This window comes from Sceloporus occidentalis, unplaced genomic scaffold (genome assembly GCF_023333645.1).
Source record: "Sceloporus occidentalis isolate IW3139 unplaced genomic scaffold, rSceOcc1.0.p SCAF_2, whole genome shotgun sequence".
Taxonomy (NCBI): Eukaryota; Metazoa; Chordata; class Lepidosauria; order Squamata; family Phrynosomatidae; genus Sceloporus; species Sceloporus occidentalis.
In genome coordinates this window covers 68,333,542-68,356,408 of record NW_028316982.1, presented here as the reverse complement: position 1 = coordinate 68,356,408, position 22,867 = coordinate 68,333,542, and the positions used below count along the sequence as shown (strand labels likewise).

General features: G+C 39.9%; 1 protein-coding gene across 2 annotated transcripts; it reads left to right on the top strand.

Annotated features, from left to right (window-relative positions):
- Positions 1 to 18,569: 18,569 nt before the first annotated feature.
- LOC149318501 (BBSome-interacting protein 1-like) lies at positions 18,570 to 22,323 on the top strand. 2 transcript variants are annotated; one of them, XM_089509882.1, is made up of 3 exons: positions 18,570 to 18,726; positions 20,782 to 20,858; positions 22,035 to 22,323. In XM_089509882.1, the coding sequence occupies exons 2-3, from the start codon at positions 20,819 to 20,821 to the stop codon at positions 22,196 to 22,198; spliced, it is 204 nt and encodes a 67-aa protein (XP_089366008.1). In that variant the 5' UTR covers positions 18,570 to 18,726; positions 20,782 to 20,818; the 3' UTR covers positions 22,199 to 22,323. The 2 variants fall into 2 exon arrangements, with proteins under 2 accessions (XP_089366008.1, XP_089366007.1); XM_089509881.1 differs by having other exon boundaries at positions 18,576 to 18,726; positions 20,777 to 20,858.
- Positions 22,324 to 22,867: the final 544 nt, after the last annotated feature.

Here is a 22,867-nt window from a genome sequence, read left to right as displayed (position 1 = left end):
TGGCGAAGAAGCCACAGTGAAAGTCAGATGTCAGACTATGTGTTTGGGACTTCGCCTCTGCAAGGATTGCATAAAAAAGGAGGAAAAATAAGGGAGAGGCAGGAATCTAAGAACACCTTTATTTGTTTCAACATGAGCTTTTGTGTGGATGTCAGTCCACTTCTTCAGAGGCCCTGAAAGAATTGACACAAAAAGCCTAGTAATAAATATCCTAAAGGCATGAGAGCCTGAAACTAAGCAGGGTCAGCCCTAGTTAGTACCACCAGCAAATACCAAGAGCTGTAGGCTCTATTTCATAGGAAGGAACTGGCAAAAACCACCTGAGTATCATTTGCTTAAGAAAACCCTATGGTGGAAAATGCATCTGAGGAAGCAGACCCAATCTATGAAAGATTATGCGATGTCTATCAATGCTTTTTTGGAATGCAATACTGATGCAGATATGTGACATTATAAAACAACCAGTGAAATTTTGTTATAAATCTTCAGCAAAGTCAACAGTCATCTAAAACACTGGAGATTGATCATATTCCTAATTTCTGCAGCTAGAACTGAAATTGCAAGATACTGGAAGACGGGGAATTTGTTACTTGAAAACTGGTGGGAAAAGGTCTGGGACACATGGCTGTCAGAAAATCTTTCATATTCCTTCAAGAACAGATCCGACCAAAAAAAAGGCACACACATTCATTGAAGATTGGTCTGTTTTTACTGATTATGTCAGTAACAATATATCTCATTTTGCTCCACCTTTGCACCAAGTTGGTTTTTGGAAGGACTTCTTGGACACTGACCACCCGACTGTGGCAAAATGATCTGGATCTTTTTACAACTTCGAAAGGATGTATTATTGGGTGGAAATTCTTTTTGCTGTTATTTCTATTGTGTATACATTTGTTATTTGATAAAATTTAATAATTAAAAAAAGATTATGCTTTGTCTTTCACTGAGTCTCAGAGGTGCTACAAGATCCCTTTGCTTACAGATTTTCCAGACTAACTCCATTATGAGAGCCAGCGTGGTGTAGTGGTTTGAGCATTGGACTAGGTCTCTGGAGACCAGCGTTCGATTCCCAGCTCAGCTGTTGAAATCCCATCTGACCCTGGGCAAGTCACACTCTCTCAGCCTCAGTGGATGACAATAGCAAACCCCCTCTGAAGAAACTTGCCAAGAAAATCCCACGACAGGTCTGCCTTGGGGTTGCCATCACTCGGAAATAATTTGAAGGCACACAACAACAAATTCCAGACTAACACGGCTATGTCTCTGATTTCTATAGACAAGAAAACATTTGTGAGGGTGCTATATGTCGGCAGATGATTTGAAGGCACATTTATTGTTGTTGTGTGCCTTCAATTCATTTCCAACTTATAGCAACCTAAGGCAAACCTGTTATGTGGTTTTCTTGGCAAGATTTGTTCCAAAGAGATTTACCAATGCCTTCCTCTGAGGCTGAAAGCATGTACACACACATATGAACAATAGGTTGTGGGGGTAATAGAATTCAGAAAGATGCAAACAGTGAAAGGACTTTCTCCCAATCCTTGTGCTATTTCACCAATTGTAGATACCTTTCCCTTCATCCCATTCACTGCCATCAGCTGTGGGGCTCTTCTAAATGTCTTCATAGTCTCTGTGAGGGAGACTTTACTCACTTATTTCCTCCACATTGGAAACCACCTATGTGGGACCCTTATAATGCCAGCTACTGCCACACTCTGTGACATCTCAATTTTTAATGTATTGCGAATGGTGTTCTACACTCACCCAAGCACAAATCCCCGAAATTCACCACCGCTACTGAACATTGCCACTACAGATTCCACGTGTCTGAACTTCATAGCATTCTTGTAGCATTCCAAGAGGCATGCACATATATTACAAATTATTTTTGTAATAATTTGTAATATTATCACCTCCGTCCTTTAATCTCAGTCCTTTAATCTCTGTTCAGCATTCAGCTGCATACATTGTCACATCCACCCACCACTCTGACCACATCTCTCCTGTGCTGTCATCCCTTCACTGGCTCCCCCTCCCTTTCCGCATTCAGTACAAGCTCCTGCTGTCGACGTTTAAAGCCCTCCATGGACTGGCCCCTCCTTACTTATCAGACCTTCTTTCTCCTCACCTTCCCACCAGGGCCCTCCGTTGTGGTAGTCAAGGTCTGCTGTCTCAGCCCAGGATTTCCTCTGCCCCATCTCGAATTCGCCCCTTTTCACTCGCTGCCCCTCACTCCTGGAACCTTCTTCCCCCGCGAGCAAGAGCCATCACTTCTTTAACCAGCTTCAAAACGGAGTTAAAGACCATCCTGTTCAGAGAAGCCTTCCCAGGCATTGCATAATTGTTGCTTGCTATTTGATGTTCCTTTGTTGCCTGTTTTATTGAATCATTTCCTGTATTGCTATGTCCTCCCTCCAGTTCATCTCCCCTGATCCAGGCCTTGGAGGTAGAGATGAACTGTTGGCCCTCATGCCCTTCCCCTTCTCCTTTTGTGTCGTGTCTTTTTTAGATTGTAAGCCTTAGGGCAGGGAACCGTCCAATTAAAAAGATTGTATGTACAACGCTGTGTAAATTTACAGCGTTTTATAAATAAAGGTTAATAATAATAATAATAATAATAATAATAAATTTATTAAACAGAAGGGCATACAGAACATGATTACTTTGTATGCAGAAGCTATGATTACAGGGTTTCAAGGGTTAATTTTTATTGTTACTGATTTAACTCCAATTAGTTATACAACACATAATCGCAACATAATTGCAACTAAAATTAGGCTGATTACAAATCTCCTTTCTAACTCCTAAATGAACCTCACTCTTGTTCATAGTGATTCCCAGATAGGGTTGCCATAAGTCAGGAGCTCCAAACCGGGACAAATGTAGGACAAATGTAGGGCAACATTTTCAAAAGTAGGACACATTTTTAAAAAATGGAGGATTTCTTTTTAAAATATTAATATAAATGCATGTTTTTTAGGCATGATCAAAATGGAGGACATTTTGGCATTATTCCTAGACAGATGGCAGAAATGTATTTGCCCTCGGGTTCAACTATACTTCTCAGAAGTGTGTAGGTCAATGGACTGTGGTTTTTCTTCACTGCGCATGAGTTTGTAAAAATCACAGCAAGTTACATTGGCCGTGCCTCAGAGACTTGTTGATATCAATATCACCATCATCATCATCACTATAATTGTCCAAGAAAGGCAGACTTGTTAGCATTCAAAGCGCCATAAATACACAGAAAATGCACTTGCATATATTTAATAATAAAAAATAATGGGGAAAAAATAAAAAACAAGGCAGGGGTGTATATATTTAATAATAAAAATTAATGTAATAAAATAAAAAACAAGCAATAATAAAAATTAATGAAATAAAATAAAACAAGCAATAATAAAAATTAATAAAATAAAATAAAACAAGCAATAATAAAAATTAATGAAATAAAATAAAATAAGCAATAATAAAAATTAATGAAATAAAATAAAACAAGCAATAATAAAAATTAATAAAATAAAATAAAAACAAGCAATAATAAAAATTAACGAAATAAAATAAAACAAGCAATAATAAAAATTAAAGAAATAAAAAAAATAAAAAGCAATAATAAAAATTAATAAAATAAAATAAGTATTTTATATTTTTAAAAATAATTTAAAAACCCCAAAATACCAAGACAGACCTAATGGCCACTGACTCAGCTTTCCTCCACCTCCTCCTCCTCCTCCTCCTCTGGCCCAATTCTGCCCTGGCCTTCAGGCACCCTTCCTCCGGCTCCTTCCTCCTCCTCCTCCTCCTCCTCAGGCTGGCTGGTGCGTGCGCGCGGAGGGAAGCAGGGCAGGTGCGCGCGCGTGCAGAGGGAAGTAGGGCAGCCGTGTGTGCGCAGAGGGAAGCGGGGCAGGCGCGCGCGCTGCCACTAGCCCCTGCTGAGGCCTGTCCGGCGCGCACCGAGGAGCCCATCCTCTTTGGCCAGCTGGCCAATGGCTGGCTGGCCAAAGCAAGGGACGAGCTCCTGTTTTGGAGCCCCACACGCGGGCACGGGTGGGCAAGCCCTGACGGGGGTGGCGGCGGCGCTTCTGCCGCCGAGGAGGAAGGCAGAGCCGGAGGAGGAGGTGGGTTGGCGCTGCCCAGCCCACCAAGAGGAGCAGGAGGTGGGTTGGCGCTGCAGCCAGCCGCATTAGCAGCAGCGGCTATGGCCGCAGGAGGAGCGGACCCCGAACCGGGAACAAGGCATGGGGCCCCCGAAACCGGACCGGGACCGGGAGGGGCCCCCCAAAAGTGTGATTGTCCCGGGGGCCGCCGGGTTATGGCATCCCTATTCCCAGACTTTGGTCCTCCAGATGTTTTGGACTTCAGCTCCCAGAATTCCTGACTGTTGGCCAAGCTTCAGAAGCATTTCTCCCAAACAGAAATAACACAAAAATAAAGAGAATGGAAAATTTATAAAAACGATTCCTTTTTATTTTTGGGAACTTCCCGAAAGTAAAAAGGTGTCATTTTTGTCCACTTTCTGTTCGCTTTATTTTCACATTATTTCTGCTTGGGAAAAATGTCATCTGAAAAACCTCCCACATTTGCCTTTTTTTCTACTTTTAAATCCCGTTTCTGAGCGGGATTCATCTAGTGTGATAAGTTCCCTAGTAAAGAAATTACAGATCTTTTGGCTCTTATATACCCACAAAGATAGTTATAGTGCTTATCACTGCAATAGGATCCAACCAGAATGTCTACTTTCATCCACTTTATATGTCATTATAGAATGAAAAGGAAAACAGAACACATGTCATGTCAACAATCAAATAGACAACCATTTTCTAGTAAAGAAGGGTGTGTGCTTTGATTGTGAGTTCCAGCATTGCAGGGGGCTGGACTGAATGGTCCTTATGGTATCTTCCAAATCTATGATTCTATGAAAGAAACCTAATCTGATCTAAACATTCCATAGATAGATGTAAAAATGCGTTTCTCATGGGACCAGCATAATGGAATTTCTTATTGGCATCTACTTCCTCCTAATTTGGCAACAGCATTTTTTTTCTCAGCTAGTCTCACCTAAAAGGCTTCTTTGAGAGATAGCAATTTAATATTAAGGAATCGTTTTCTAATTTCAATCTCTAGCACTTTGAGCATGACAGTAGTATTTTTACTTGTAGAGCCTAAATACTCTAAAGCAGGGGTTCCCAGACTTTTTGATTCACAGAGCCCATTTTAGAATTAACTTCTATGGTGTAGCCCCTAAGATGCCTACCTTGTGTCTTACCAGTTAATGGTGTTTAGGAGTAGTGTTACTGGAAGGAGGGAGGGAAGATGGGATAGATCGTTTTTTTTTTATTTCGTTTATTTTCCTGCAGCGGTCGTGGAGCATAGGTTGGGAACTGCTGCTCTAAAGGCACCAGATCTTGTCTGATCTTGGAAGCTAAGCAGGGTCAGCCAAGGTGAATACATGGATGAGAGACCCACAACAAATACCAGGTTCTGTAGGCTGTATCTGAGATGAGGGAACTGGCAAAACCACCTCTGAGTATTCCTTGCCTAAGAACGCCCTATGAAAAATCCATAGGGCTACTATAAGTCAACAGGCAATTTGAAGGCACATTGCATGCATACAAAGGCATGCGCGCACACACATTTTCAGTTAAGTATTTAGAAGGGAACAAAAGGATAAATTATTTTCATTGCAATTCTTGTGTTGCATTTGTTCTGTTATATGTTTTATTGGGACTTTAAGGTTACAAAAGTTGCAATAATATTGAGCAGCTCACTCAAAAGAGTCCTGCTATTAAATGCAGCACTGGCACCACATTGGATGCATGAAACTTCAGTGACAGCGCATATGTTACAAGTTTAATATACAATTTGTTGTATTATTATTATTACGCGTAGGCACATATTGAGACTTTAAGTGCAATTGTATTTGCAATATTAAATTATAGTCAGTCCCATATAATCCAGAAAGAAATACCCCTGGAGAGCTTATCAGGAAAAATAAACGTTCACACCCAGATAGCCAAAATGTTAGAAGTATAAAGAAAGGAGCTGCACCAGCCTTTGCACTGGTTTACAGCCTAGGAAAGTCTCACTCTGAGGTTTGCTCCGAAATAGGCATACATTTAAATGAGCTGTGTTTCTGTATGCTGGATGAAGAGTAAGAATTACATATGGTCTCACCTTCTTTGCTTTTGCCCTGCTCTTAGCCTTGACCACTATAGGAATGTTGTTTTCCTTCCCTGCACTAGACCCTTCTCAAAGGGAAATTGGCTTCTATGCCAGAAAAAGTTTCCTACTACTACAGCAATAATGTAGTATAATATTGCCAACATGGGTCTATCCAAAGGAGGAGATGAATTAAATAAACTGATATAATAAATAAGAAATATATTAATTTAGTTAATTTATCTCCTCCTTCAGAGAGGTCCATGGTGTCCATGATATACTACACCATAGCTGTTGTAAACAGGGAACTTTTTCTGCACAGAAACCAGATTTCCATTTGAGAAAGGTCCAGTGCGGAAAGGGAAAACTGTACTCCAACAGTGGTCAGGGCTAAGGGCAGGGTAATAGCAAAAAGGGTGAGACGATATGTACTTGCTTTTCACCAAGCACATAGAAACACAGCTCATTTATATGTATGCTTATATGTAAGCTCCTCTAGCTCTTCAATATAGGATTGTGCCCTAAATCAATCAATGTGTTTTTCTCTTCACACTTGCGGTCTCCTGTGGTGGCCCAGTTTGAATGAACTAGAAATGCAACCCTGTCCTGACTACTACATACAACACATGATGAAGAAGCCCATGGAGCTTCAAAAGCTTGCAACAAGTATATTGTGCATTTCAGTTGGCCAATAAAGATATCACTGATGGATTTTTGTTTGCATTTGTTATATGGCCAACACAGCTATCCCTGAATGTTTTAACATATATTACAGTTTACACATCGCAAAACTAGCTCCTTGTGGTCTTCCCCTGGGCTGATTCATGGTGCATGCAAGCTTTTCAAAATGCAACAGAATGGCATGTCTTCTGAGTGCGCACTCTCATTTCTACAGTTGTCTTAAGCCCTAGGTTTAAAGCCCTGGAAAAGTGAGTCAAAGGACGTCTTGTGATTTGTGTGAACAACTTTTGAAGAACAATATTGTACCAGGGACCACAAGGGGGCAGGCTTTCATAAATACAGGAGCTGACATCGTCATGTCTTTTTGAGTAAGATCCCATTCCCTTTACATACACAGCATGTTCACAGAGGATATAAAACTAATGACTTCCTCAGTGTAGACTAGAACAAATAATGCAGAGTTGTTTACAGAGCACTTTGTAAATTAAGGCTTCCTATGTGCAAAGTTCTGAGTTCCTGACATTTTGGAAAAGAAGGACTCAAAAGATTTTCCTAGGATCTTTGAAAGACAGGCACATGTATTCATTAGAAATTCACGTGAGCCATATCAGCCGACTCTTTTTTCAGTGAACACATGAGCACTATGTACAAATGCCTTCAATGTTTCACCTACTTTTCTTTCCCACAATTTAAAAGAAATTATTATATAGGAGAAAGAAAGTAAGACTGGGAAGAGGCCTGGGGCAGTTATCTGACAAAAGAAATAAGAATGACATTTCCTGTACATTTTGCTGTAAAGCATTATTAGCTGCAAAATTAATCACGCAGATGTGTATATGAAAACTGTACATTGTGTATATGGTTCTCCGACTGAACACCTGGTTTAATAATAACAATGAAGTGTACGTCCTTTCAGCTCAATTAAATAGGCATTTAGAGGCAGGCAAACACTATGCAAAAGAGGACAGATTATGCAACCAGCTAATATGCCTTCGGCAGTGCTGTCATGAGGCTGTATTTTTCTGCAGAATAAACAGTTCAGTTTTCCTCCATAAATATTTGCTGTACTAGACAAATCGGTTCAAGATGTATCAACAATTCTTAACCAATATATCCTTCAGCATAGATAGCTGAAGTCAAGGCTATCTGTGTCCCATGATTATGTCATTGTTCCTCTTCCCAAAAATCTTAGTTTTCATTTTTAGCCCGCCCGCTCCCAATAATGTACAAATACTGTAAATGCTTGCCATAAAAAGTGGAGAAAGCAGCAATCCTATACACATTCCCCAAAATAAGTATCATTGAACTGTACAGTAAAAAGGGATCACTTCACTTTTTCAGTGGTGTAACTTAATTTTTTTTTAGTTATGTTTATAATTGTGAGGGTGTGGCTTCACTAAACGGTAGACAGGGAATAACACAGGTGCTGTTTAAATGCTGTTTCATGCTGCTGCCACATGCCTGAGTGTGGCTAATGAAGCAACAGTGAGAGGGATGGGAGCAGAGTGGAAACCAGTGGAGAGAGATTCAGAGATTATTCAGACTGTGAAAATAATTCTAGTAGAATCTAGATTGAATCTTTGCCGTTCGCATGCATTTCAAATGCATCTGATTAAGTTTCGGAGGAGGGAGCTGCAAAATCCTACTAAACCTGGGATAATCAATCTGGGGGGGGGGGGGGGTCTGAGTTTTCCTAAAAGATTTGCATTGTTGGCTGTGTGCATAACCGATGCAAATAGACCCAGGATAAATCGGGATAAAACTCTGTATGCCTTGAACAACTTTCAAATACATCCACATCATTGAATACATCTTTATTCACAGTGCTGACAGATGTGAGCAAAAAAACTCAAGAGAGATGCGGTTCTAATTTTTAAAAAATAGTGTGAATAACAAAACTGGAATCAGTGAAATTATTTTCACAGTTGTGCTAAAAACAACAAAGCCTGAATGGCCCCTAGAAGGAACAGAAGGTTAAGCATCAAAGAAGGAAGGGGCCAGTGGAGGCCAGACTGAGAATTACTGTATATATCCATGTATAAATCTAGAAATTTTACATTAGCTGTATGGAAGAGGTTTGGTGCTACTGCTACATACAAAGGGATGGATCTGGGATACATCTGTTATCTGTTTAACTGTATTTAATTTCCTTCAGTATGGATTGCTACTGACACAAAAGAGTGTGTTTCTAAACAAGTGTTTTTTGTGTTGTTTTGCCCATCCCAGTTCTGCACACATGATACTAGTCAGTTGATTCAATTTCTTCCTGTGAGCATGGTACTGAAATGGAAGAATATATCTGCAAAAGAGTGTTCATGTGGTTTTGCATAGATGGCACATCACAACCACCACCACTTTTATTACATGGCAGGGGAATGACTTCAAATGCTCTTGCAATTTGCTGTTCACTCTTTCCCTTAAATAAGTAAGATCTTTTAAAACTAAACAACAATCTAGTCTAGTTCTACAGTTTTATTTTATGATTAAGCTGGAATTTTGTTCTGCACTGCTTTTTGCTGTTTCTTCTAAGTATAGCAGATGTGTAAAAAAAATTGGTTGGAGAACAATTTGTTGGCATGCTTCTTCTGTGCGGTGACTTACTTTTGAGTAGAATGCAAAGAAATGAGGTGAATTTATTTATTTATTTATTTATTTTGCAATCCTGTGCATTTTTCTCAGTGACAATGTCTTTAACCAACAATTTCTTCCAAGGCAAAGTAGTGCTGTATTTTAAGCACTGCATTTTAATTGTAATTTTTCAAGCGTAAAGATATGTTTGTGTCCTGTGTGTCATTCCTGGAGTTCACACTTTTACACCATTCTCAGTTGAATCTTATGGATATAGATATATAGATATAGATACACATATATATTTCTTATCTTCCCTATTTGTATTTATTTTTAATGTTATCATTTACTGCTTGGGTGTGTTTTGTGACATAGGCCAGCAGATTGTAGCATTCAGGTTTTTAATGTAACTGTGTGTAACCATTGTAGTTACTTTTTAACTACTTTTAACACAAAATAACACTTTCTTTTAAATAATGTTAACTAAGAACTCTACGGGGAACTAATTACTCTGTAAAAGTAACTAATTACTCAGTAAAAGTAACTTTCACTTGACATTTACATGAGTTCCCTTTTTTGTTATTTAATTTTGTCAGTATTTTATTCTATGTATTATTTCCTGTTTGTGTTTTATTAACAACTAAGTGTAGCACTCAGCATTGCTCAGGAAAATCATTTACCATCATTAAGGATAATTCTGTTTCAAATGATCTCGAAGTTGCCTGTCTTTTTGGGTGTTCAAATGCACTTTATGCTATGCATCAATCTCTCTTGCCCTTGGAAGAGTGTGCCTCTCCCAATCTACTGCCAAACTCTGCAAGAATGAAAAAACAATCCCCCACCAGCTCCTCTCAAAGTGAATTTCATATATACCACATAGCTCATATGTTAAGTCAGATCATTTCAAACATCTCAACTTAGCTTTATTTTCAGAGTTATGGCAAAACATCAAAAAGGTAATTTTTCAGACTTAACTCATCAAAATATCTCAAATAATGTGCCACACTGCTCTGTATGAATGGAAAAAACTGGTGTTCCAGCCAGGATCCAGAACTCAATTTTACGTCACCTACATCTTCAGTCAAACCATCCCAAAATACACTGTCCAACGTTGGTGGAAATCCACCTAGCTATTTTTGAATGATATGTTAACACAGAGACAAGAGATTTCTGTTTTATTTATAGATACTGTAAGTACATATGATCACCATTAAAATCATTATTTGGTAATAATCCTTTGGTATATACTGTACTGATTGTTTGATTTTTAAAAAATAATTTTTACAAATGATTTTGTTTTTAATAAAGAAAGTTGGGATAAAATTTAGTAGATACGTAGGGTGGGTGCATTTTTTTAAATAGATGAAGTAAATTCTATGAGATGCTGTGGTTGGAGTAATATGGGATCTGAGAAATTGCCCATAGATACATCTGCCTTCAGCACAATATTCCCTGAACACAAACCAAACATTTTCATATCAGAAGTTCCAATTAGTTTTAACACCAACACACTGAGTTTTATTTTCCAGATGTAAAACACTATCAGCATTGTAGAACACAGGTAAATTCCATGTTCTACAAACACACTGGAGTTCTCCTACTGTGTGTCACTGAGTATTCATGTCTCAGCAATGATAGCATGCACACAGGAAACACAACAAAAGAGTACAGTACTGAATTTTTAAAATTCTTTTTGGAAATGGCATTCAGAGGCAACGTGGGAACTGTGCTGCCCTGGAGATGTTGTTGAACTGAAGCCCCCAGCTAGCTTGGTGAGGAATGCAGAGAGCTTCAGTGAAACAACATTTGGAGGGCCACAAAATCCCCACCTCTGTTTTAGAGTTACTGTTTTGCCATGATAGGTGGGCATCAGTCTGATCAGACTTAGCTGGAGTAGCAGCAACAGCTGGAAGAAATGCCTTCCTAGAATAATAGAATCATAGAGTTGGAAGAGACCGCAAGGGCCATCCAGTCCAGCCCCATTCTGCCATGCAGGAAATCTGTAAACATATGGCCTGCAGATGAATGAAATATTCTAAATCACCCAGAAATTTTCCACATAAATACATTTTAGGCCCAGTGTTTCTTTTGTTATCCAAGAGCTAGACTTGATGGATCTTGTAGCCCTGCACAGTTTGTTAAGCATTTCGTATAACATGACACCAGTACAGTGATTCCCAAACTTAGGTCCCCCAGGTGTTTTGGACTTCATCTCCCAGAAGCCCCAGCCAGCTTGATCAACAGTCAGGAATTCTGGAAGCTGAAGTACAAAACTTCCCAAACATCTGGAAACCACTGTTTTAAGTTTGCCCAACTGTTTAGTGATGTGACAATCAGATGGCAAACTACAGGACTGTGTAGTTTTAACAGGGACTTTGTCATCTTTGTCTTTAACAAGATACCCTGGTCATGTGTATTTACAAAAGCTTATGATTCTTTATATGATTTATATGTTTGTAGAAGAATTATGCAGTGTGTGTGTATATAACAGCTGGAATGGGATTAAAGGTTAGAAAAACTGGACACAATGGATGCTTACCTAATGACTAGGGAATCTTTGCAAACACATGGAATTTTGTGCTTTGGCAAATTTTCAGTGAATTATACAACCATAATTGATGCTGCTGGAACCAAATTGAGCAAATATGGAAATTGGCATGAGACTGCTAAACAAGTACATTTTATATTCTTTAAAAGCTGTGGAGGTTAATTTGTCATAACTAAAAGCATGAAAATGAAGGAAGGAAGTATGTAGCTGCAACGGATCTGAAGAAGAGAAGGATCTGCCAACTGATAAAACTGCACAAGTTCTGCTGAGCTGAATGTTCTTATTGCAAATACTTTTCAAATGCTTCCAGAATTTACACCATGCTAGAAGCTTGAGCATTTAGAGAGGAAGAAGGAACAATGCACCATTCAATTTAATATTTTGAAAATCCTATATCTATTAATCTTATTCCCCCCACCCAACCTTGTTACTAACACTTGCCTATATTAGAGGTAGTTTGTTTCTGCATGAATGAAGATTCCAAATCAACATATGAAACCCAGTCTTTTAATATGCCTTTTCCCATTTTATATCTGAGGGTATGAATGCAACATTTCTTCAAGCAAGAGGCATTTTAGCATCATGTCTTGGAATCAAGTGATAGTAACCACCCATACTCACTTCACAATTTCCAATTGCCACTTCTCTCAAAGCTTGGCTGTTTGACACATAGATAGAAGAGAACATTGACTCAATTTGAGATTCCAAACTGGAATTCTAAATTGGAATTAAGGGACTGGCAAACTCATGTCAGTTTCGGTTCTCATATAATCAGAATTTACTGGATTATTTTCTCAAATATTTGCTGCAGCCAGGCTAGTATTTCCCAGATGTTTGGACTATAACTTGCATCAACAAAACCCAGATTCAGAAATTATGGGAGTTTTAGTATCTCAATGGCTGCAAGTTGGAGAAAGCTGATCAACTGGGTGTCCTATTTTTTTTAAAATCCAGAGTCCATATGAATCAATACATGCATCAATATGCATCAATAGATATTACTGGCTTAGAGTATCATCAGAGTTGGCATCTTAACCAATATGCCACCACATCCCCCTTGGTCTCAGTAGATTAGAAGCTCCCCAGAGCTGCGGAGGACTGTTTTGACGCTGCGGCAGCGTTTTTCCCAGGGGGGAGGGGTCAGTGAGAGAGGCCCCTCCTGAAAAGCCAGCTCCCCGGCCTCCTGAGGGACGCTGCCACACACCCCACGCCACCGGGTGGAACTTTTTTTTCCCCCTGCTATTTGTATGGGGGTGTTTTCATGTATTCTTAATTGTTTTATAGCATATGATGTTTGTACAGGGGGGTTGTAATTTGTGATCTATGATGTTTTAACTGTTGTATTATTGTTGTTCACCGCTATGATCCTTGGAATAGCGGTATATAAATAAACCATATTATTATTATTATTATTATTATTATTATTATTATTATTCAATATTTCACATGCCTAGATGCTTTTGAAATTCAGCCAGCCAGCCAGCCACTTTCCACCCAACATGGAATGGCCATGGCAGGGGGCTTTAGTAGTTCTGCAGTACGTCCAGGGGGATCTTGGGTTGCTACAGAGGGACAAAGGGAATACCAACCTCTGCAGACAAACATACACAGGCATAGGGTTAACTTACTCTGAATACATCACTAACAGGATAACAGCCCAGGTATGTCCCATTGATTCAGTTAGTCTGCTCTAGGCAGGAGTAGCATTTGACTTTAGTTCAATAATCCAATTCAAAAAATACATGTAAAATACATTTATAACTTTGTCTGGAAAACTATGCAGGTTTGCTTAAAGATGTTTGTAGTTAAATGTAGTAGTTTAAGCATTGGACGACTATGACTCTGGAGAACCAGGTTCTATTCCTCGCTCACCCATGGTTACCTTGGGTGAGTCACATACTTTCAGCCCTAGAAAACCCCATGACAGATGACAGAAAATGCATTTAAAATACATTTTAAAACTCTGAAGGTTTGTTTAAAGATGGCACTTCAGTTTGTGGTTAGGTGTAGTGGTTTGAGCATTGGACTACAACTCTGCAGATTCAGGTTCAATTCCCCTCTTGCCCATAATAACTTTTGGGTGAGTCATATACTTTCAGTGCCAGAAAACTGCATAACAGACTTGCCTTAGGGGTTGCCATGAGAAACAAAATTATCTATTTAATTCACTGGGAAAAGTTAAAGAAGTGTTTGTGGACACCTCCAGATGATAACATCACCTGTTATATAGTCAAAACAACATTTTTCCTTGACTTCAATAAATACAAAAAGGGAGTTTCAGAAAAAGTGTACCAGTAGAGCCACAGTGACTTACGACCAGAGGATTTTTCAGACTCACAAGAAGAGGGTGTTACCATGGCTTGTTTAATTTTGAATCTTCTTGTGACACCCAACTTAAAACTTATTTCACATGAACTGTTCAAAGACAAGAACCAAAACTTGTCCTCACCCTTTGCCTACAGTGCTGTCATTTATCATTTCCAGGTAGGTTTTCTAGTAAAATGGAATCTCTTGAAACTTAATAGCCTAACAGTAACAAACCAAACAAAAATGTAGGTGGCAGCCAGTGAGGACATGAGATAACTTGTCACATCATACAGAAAATCTGAAGCACCATTAAAGGGAACCAATTCAATTATTTTATTCATTATACTTGTGCTCTGTGGTAGAGACATTAAAATAGTCTCTTTTAGATCTCAAAATCCCCCGAGGCACTTGGCTGCCCAAAGACCTTATAACTTAATTTAGTGAGAGCTGCAGAACAATTATGTCATAGAAAAAACACTTGACAAAGTACTAATTAGCACATTACCCATTGCTAACTTTACATCTGCATCTCCTTCTCCACACCTGCTGCATAGAATAAGTCAAGTTGTCATACAAGCCTTAAAAGATGAAACAGCAAAACACCACAGAACCAAAGCCATTTTTCTCTGCACAGCTATTTTGGTGCTGTTGGAGATTTATCAGAACATTTGAGAGAGGAAAAAACAGGTGTCTCTAAAAATCAGCTTTTGCAAAGAGAATTTTTTAGGGATGAAAAAAGTCTGCAAACAGAACTGGCCATTATTGTTGGGTATCAGGGGCTTTGCAGATTTTTTTTTGACGTAAACCAGTGAAACAAAATCTGAAATACACATGACACTCATCCAAAAAGGCACAAATTACCAAAACAAAATTTCTTTCCAATAATCAAGAGATTGGCAGACCTACACAGAGCAGACCTAATGAAGAGGTTACACAGCACACTAATGGTCAAATATAACCAATCATTAGTGAATATTTCTTGGCAACTGATTCATGCTTGAGGCTTTCTAAGCCTTGCGCTGCAATCCAAGCACACATATCTGAGATCAAGTCCCATTATATTTTATAAAAGTAACATCTACTCAAAAGCACAAGCTGTTGTTTTCTATAGAGCTTACTCTGAAGGAAGTGTGTATTAGGTTCTAAAGTAAATTAACACAAATCAGGCTATGTCACTTAGGATCCATTGTTATAATGCATTTAGGGCAGTGGAGTATATTCACTTGGCTTCAGTGCACTTGTATCCAAGCTAGTACGTTTAAGAAAAAGAAACCTATTTTGCAAGTCTGGTTTAATTTAAATAAATGTGAAAGAAGTCATTAAATATAAAATGTAAATTCAAAATATGAGTTATGGTAAACCAGCCCTTAATTTTCAAAAAGGGTAAGTCATTGTTTTGGTCTCTAAAGGAAAATGCAACAAAGAATCTTCTGCCACTTTAAAGACAAACAGAATCATTGTGACATGAGCTAGAGCCCAGTTCATCAGATGCTGGAAGTGTTAATGTGTGCTAAAAAATTAATTAGATATATATTAGCTCTCTAAAGGCAAACAGCAAACTATGTGTTCTCAGAGCATATTATCTTGTTTCTTTCCCAACTAAATTGTAGACGCCCAAATCAACAGAACAGGTTATGAGATGATGATCTGGAGTTTGGACAGAAAAAGGTTAATGAGTTGTTAGAAAGGAATACTAAAAGCTTCTTACTAGTCAAACCTGCTCAGCCAGGCCTACTCACACCTTTTGTTGAGGAAATAGATACCTCCATGGCCCTGGTCCTGAAAGGAGCAATGTCTCCTCCTTCTCTTAGCCAAGAATGGTGTAACACAGATACATAAAGGATCAAATGAAGAAAAACTAACTTTTGAGCCCAAGGCAGAGAGAAAGATGAAGGGGTTAGATGTGAACACAGGAATGCCCTTTTGGCATGGCAGAATGCCTCTCTGTGAGATCTTAAGTAGGGCAGTCGATTTGGTAGTGGTAGAGCTTTGCACCTTCACCTATCTTCAGCTTGTGTAGTTCCAAAACACCTTAAATCTGCAGCAACCGTTCCTTCATAAGGAAATCAAAGCCATTTAGCAGTGCAACCGACAATATCTCGCTACACAGAGAGCACAGTGCACAGAACCATTTTTACTATATGTTTGCAGAAAACTGTGGCCCATAACATTAAAAACTGTACACTCAACAGATTTGCGCCAATATAATCCATTTTATCTGCCAAGTGGGAATGGGGCCCTAGAGGGAACATACACATTCCTCTGTGCTGAATCTGCACAATACAGTGGGTCCTTCCCTTATGCGGGGAGATCTGTTCCGGATCCCCCGTGTAAGGGGAATTCCACTCATGCTCGCACCCCATTGAAAACAATGGGGCGTGTGTTCGGGACACATGCACCACAGACACATACACCATGTTTTATTGACGCACGGCTACAGTGTAAGCTTGAATCCGTGTATAGTGCACCTGCATATGGCATAGGCACACTGTATATGAGTTAAGTAGCATACACTCCAGCTGCAGCACCTGACTCTTACACTTCCCTGCCAGCTCATTTAGGTACAAGGAAATAATTACTGGACAATAAATTAAAAGGATTTGCATCACAACAGATACCATAAAACAATCTTTCTCAACCTTTTTACCATGGAGAAACCCTTGAAATAATTTTCGTGTCTCTGAAAACTCTTGCACAAAACATATTATATCTTATTGTTATTGTTAATTGCCGTCAAGTCGATTTTGATTTGTGATGACTCTATGAATGAGAAACCTCCAAGTCACCCCATTATCAACATCCCTGTTCATTTCTTGCAAATTCAGGGCTGCGGCTTCCTTGACTGAGTCTATCCACCTGCAATGCAGTTTTCCTCTTTTCCTGCTCCCTTCTGCCTTAACAAGCATTCTTGACTTTTCTAATGGGGCATGTCTTCTCATGATATGGTCAAAGTACAACACTCTGTTTAATCATCTTGGCTTCTAGGGATAGTTCAGGCTTGATTTGCTCTAGGATACATGTATATGTCTTTTTAGCAGTCCATGGTATCCATAGCACTCTTCTCCAGCACCACATTTCAAATGACTTTATTTTCTTCCTGTCAGCTTTCTTCATGGTCCAGCTTTCACAACATAGAAATGGTTGAAATACGATGGCATGGACGATCCTAACTTATATTCAATTATACATTTTTACACTTCAGGATCTTGTCTAATTCTTTCATAGCTGGCCTCTAGTCTTTTTCAGATGTGTTGACTGCTGTCTCTATTCTGATTAAAGACTGAGTCAGGGGATGAAAAATCGTTTAACTATTTAAAAGTGTTTGCTGTCTAGTTTAAAGTTATATACATCGTCTAGAATCATAGTTAGAAGAGACCAAAAGGGTCATCTAATCCAACCTCCTGCCATGCAGGAATACACAGACAACGCACCTCTGACAGATAGCCATCCAGCCTCTGTGTAAAGACCCCCAAAGAGGGAGACTCCACTCCACTCCAAGGGACAGCTCTTGCCATTAAGAGGTTCTTCCTAATGTTGAGGTGGAATCTCTTTTCCTGCAGTTTGCATCCATTGATCTGGGGCTTAATCTCTGGAGCAGCAGAAAACAAGCATGCTCCCTCCTCAATATGACACCACCTGTTCAAATAGGACTATCCTATCACCTCTCAACCATCTCTCCTACAGGCTAAACATACCCAGCTCCCTACATCTCTCCTCAGAAGGCATGGTTTATTTTTGTTTCCTGAATGTTCAGCTCCAATCCTGTCCTGGCATTTCCTTCCTTGACTTTCCTTCCACAGTTGCTCCAAGTCTTTGCCATTTCCAGCCAGAAGTTATTAGTCAGAGGTTATATCTAAAACTGAACAAAAATATATTACTCATGATCTCTCATGGAACACTTAGGCCCAAAACACACTGCAGAAATAATCCAGTTTGAGACCGCTTTAACTGCCCTGGCTCAGTACTAGGGCATCCTGGGAACTGCAGTTGATTGTGGCACCAGAAGGCTAAATGTCTGACTAAACTACATTTCCCATAATCCCCTGTGGGATGTGTTTTGGGTTTTTTAGATATTGGGCCTTCTCTGTCAGAGACCACTGGTGCCACGGCAAACTACAATTCCCAGGATTCCCCAGCACTGAGCCAGGGGCATTAAAAACAAGTCCTGTCAAACTGGGTTATTATTTCTGCAGCGCAGGGAGGTGGAGCAGCCATGGGCGCATTCCCTTTCTGACGTCATTTCCGGCGCCTCCGGACTAAGAACAACGGGCCGCTCTAGCTCCGCATCTCTATGGTGGCGTTGCCCCTAAGACTCAGCGAACTCAACTCGACAAACCGGAAATAACGCCTGGGTCGCGGAAGCTCTTCCGTGTCACTCTCGTTCGGCTCCCTGTTGCGGGGTTGCTGTGGCAACGCAGAGGCCTAGCTAATCCTGAGCTGCCCGAGTAAACTGTAGGGAGGTAAGTCCGGCGAGGCCTTACTGGTTTCGGGTCCGTTGGGCTTAGGAGGCATCCGAACGGGAGAGATAACCCGCTTTGACACCGCTTTTAACTGGTTTGGCTCAAGGCGATGGCATTCTGGGAATTGTAGTTTGTCAGGTCCCCTGACAACAAACTACAATTCCCAGAATGCTATCGCTTTGAGCCAATTAATAGCGGTGTCAAAGCGGGTTATCTCTCCCGTGCTATATATATGTGTGTGTGTGTGAGAGAGAGAGAGACCTATATACTAATAAAGCTATAGATAGATATGTGTGACATACTTATAAAGCTATATGTGTGTGTGACCTATATAAAAGCTATACACACACACACACTAGTAAAGATATATATATATATATATGACATATATACTAGTAAAGCTATATATATATATATACATACATACACTACTAAAGATATATATATATATATATATATATATATGACGTATATACTAGTAAAGCTATATATATATATATTAGTAAAGCTATATATGTGTGTGTGTGACATATATACTAGTAAAGGTATATATATATACACACACACACACACACACTAGTAAAGCTATATATATATATATATATATATATATATGTATACAGTATATGCTAGTAAAGATTATATATATATATATATATATATAGCATATATACTACTAAAGCTCATGCGGCCAGCTTCGCATGCGTTGTTCTCTTTGCTTATTTGATTTTTCCCCTTCCTCCCTGCCTTTCTTCAAAAAGAGTGTTGATGAATAGATCCATACGCAGAACTTGGGGATTCACAATCCTTCATTCTAACTAGAATAGGCTTTGGTACGGAGAGAGAGAGATCTTGTAGCACTTTTGAGAAAGGAAGCTGGCAGCAAGAGGTTTCGTAGGCTAAAAGTCTACTTCCTCAGATGCATTTGGCCAAAGGAGGAAGTAGACTTTAGTCTAGGAAAGCTCATGTTGCCAACTTCTTTCTTTCAGTTGGTTTCAAAGGTGCTGCAAGATCTCTTAAGTCCAACCCCATTCTGCCATGCAGGAAATCTCAATCAAAGCATCCCGGACAGATGGCCGTCCCGCCTCTGCTTAAAGACCTTTAAGGAGGGAGATTCCACCACACTCCGAGGAATGAGTTTGTTCCACTGTCGAACAGCCCTTACTGCCAGGAAGTTCCTCCTAATGTTGAGGTGGATGCAGGCAAAACGTCAGGAATAAATTCTTCCAGAACACGGCTACCTAGCTTGAAAAAAACCCCAAAACAATGGTGTGACCACCGCCACCCCCTTTAGGCAAGAGAAAGAGGGGTTGCACCTGCACAGAGCCTTCTTCAATGAGGAAAGGACACAGGTTGCGAGGAGTAGCTGGGAAGAAGGCATGCTGGTGGGATGGGGAGCTTCCCTGGGTCAGAAGTGGTTGAGGTGGTGAAAAGAGGGCCCTGTGTGAGTCTGTAAAGCAGGGCAGGGGGCTGGAAGATCCCCAGAGCCCAGCTGGTTGGGCTTAGGAAAGTCACCTGCTCAGCTCAACAAGGTAGCTTGTTGCAGAATTTCCAACTGTCCTCTATTTTGAGCATGACTAAGAAGCATGAATGCACATTTATATGAGGGTTTTTAGCCTTTGTTTAGAAATTGGAGCCCTGATGATGGCAGTGATTAAATGCCTGTACTGTAGCCACTCACAGCTACAAGGTTGTGGGTTCCATCTCAGGCAGGGCTCCAAGGTCCATTCAGCCTTCCATCCTTTTGTAGTGTGGTAAAATGAGTACCCAGCTTATTGGGGGGCAACTGCCTTACACATAGTAAACCACTTAGGGAGAGCTAGTTCACTGATAAGTGGTATAGAAATGTATTCGCTATTGTTACTAAATGTCCTGCATTTGCAGTGCCTTGTCCTCCTTTATGGTTAGGACAGCAGATCACCCTGTTTGGGGGGGGGTCTCTTGGACTAGGCGAGTGGGTTGTATTTTTGGAAGGCATGAAGTTCCTCTCTCACCCCACATGCTGAGGGAGATGAGCAGACTAATCCTCTTCTGGTAATTTCTCATTCAGTACAGATTACTGTGACAGGACTGTATTTCTGCCAGTCGAAGAATGGCTGAGCCCAAATTCTGGGAGGTGTTGCCTAAGCAAGGTGAGTGGCCTCTCCCAGCATTGTACCCACTCACCAAGAACATCAGCCTTATCTCCCAAGTGACCGATGCCACCTACCCTTAGGGGTGTTTTGTACAGGATCAGGCACCTTATCTCAGAATGTTTCCAAGTATTTAGTCTGTGCACTTCATCTGCGGTATTACTAGTTTAGAGGCAAAATAATTCCTTGCGTTCTGTTATTCAGGAAAGTAATTCTCTCCATTTACAACAGCAGCACATTTACTGTATATACTCATAAGTAGAAATTTTAGTCAAAAATTGAGTCAACTTGCCTCAGTGTAAGTACAGTACCGTACTCTTATTTTTAAAAGGGGCCATCCCCTGGTGAAAATCAAAAGCATAGTCTGTCTTGGAAGCACTGCCCCCCCCCCATTCTCCCATCCATCCAGCCTTTAGGGTGCACAAATAGTTATGCTTGCTAGAATGTTGTAAGTTCTTTGGCATTGTTTTCCTTTGCTTCATCCTTTAGATCCTTTCTTACATGCTCCTAGGTTGTATCCTCAGCTTATCCACGGGCCATATCAAAATCCATAATTTTGGCTCCAAAACCTGCCCTCAACTTATGCATGAGGTTGACTGAGTATATACGGTAATTATTCTTGCAGGTTTTGAGTGTTTTGATTCTTTTATGCTCTGTGCTCCTATCTCCTCTGATCTGAGTTGTGCATTTGTTTTTACCAGACTGTGCCATATTTCTGGGGAGAAAAGTAATTTCTTGCTTCCCAAGTCCATTGTCCTCCTGCTGCCCTTGTCCCCATTAGAAGTAGACATTATACTGCCTTTGAATCTTGACTTGCATCTATAAAGGTTAAGCACTTTACTGTTTTGTGTCTGGGATAATTAATACTCTCATTTGGAAAAGATTGTACAGTGGAAACTCGCCTTACACGGGGGATCCATTCCAGACCCCCCCCCCCCGCATAAGGAGAATACGTGTGCAGCCATTCCACTATAGGTATCCCACCTGCTATCTGCTTTAATTTACTGATTATGTGATCACACAAAAGTCTAAAATGAATTGCTACCAGCACTGATTTCTATGTTAGCTACTCTGCCCAGAAGCTATCAAGTTTTCCAGTTATCTAACACATGTCTGAGCCAGCCCAAATAATCCTAAAAACGATCATGATTATTTGCCTTTCCCACCTCATTTTAGGAATGTTAGCAGTTGAAGATGTGACTACTATGGTATTGTGCAAGCCCAAGCTGCTACCTTTAAAATCAGTTACACTGGAAAAGCTTGAGAAGATGCAGCGAGAAGCACAGGAAACAATTCGGCAGCAGGAGCTCACCCAGCAGAGTTCCAAATCAACAGAGTAATAGGGAAAACAGAAGTAATGTATGAATACAGTGTTCACTGTTACTGTAGATTGTTGTTTGCTGATTGTACAGCAACCCTGTAAATATAATTTGAATTATGTTCATTAAAAATGGCACTAACAGAAGATTGCTTCTAATTCTGCTTTATCTCTGTTACTGAACTTCTACTCAGGTTGCCATTTATAAACGCTTACATTGGAATAAAATCTGTTTGGTCTTTTGAGTAAACATGCATGGATTGTGATACCAGACTCGCACGTGTGTGTGGTGTGCCTCCATGTTGTTTCCAGTTTATGGGGATCCCAAAATGCAGCTATCACAGGATTTTCTTGTTAAGGTTTGCTTTGCCTCCCTCTGAGGCAGAGAGAATGTGATTTACCTACTCATTGGGTTTCCATGGTCAAGCAGGGATTTGAACCCTGGTCTCCAGGTCATAGTCCAATGCTCAAACCACTACACCATGTTGGCTCTTTCTATAAGGGTTACTTTAGGTTATTAATAAAAGCATATATGTGGTAAGTAAAATTATATGCAAATAGATCTTTTATAAATCATTTTATAAATCACATTAGGTAGAACAGTTTTAGATGCTATGCAGAGACTGGTTCCTCACTCCTGACAGTTATCAATGCTTCTCACAATGCATGTACAGTTAACAAGAACAACTTT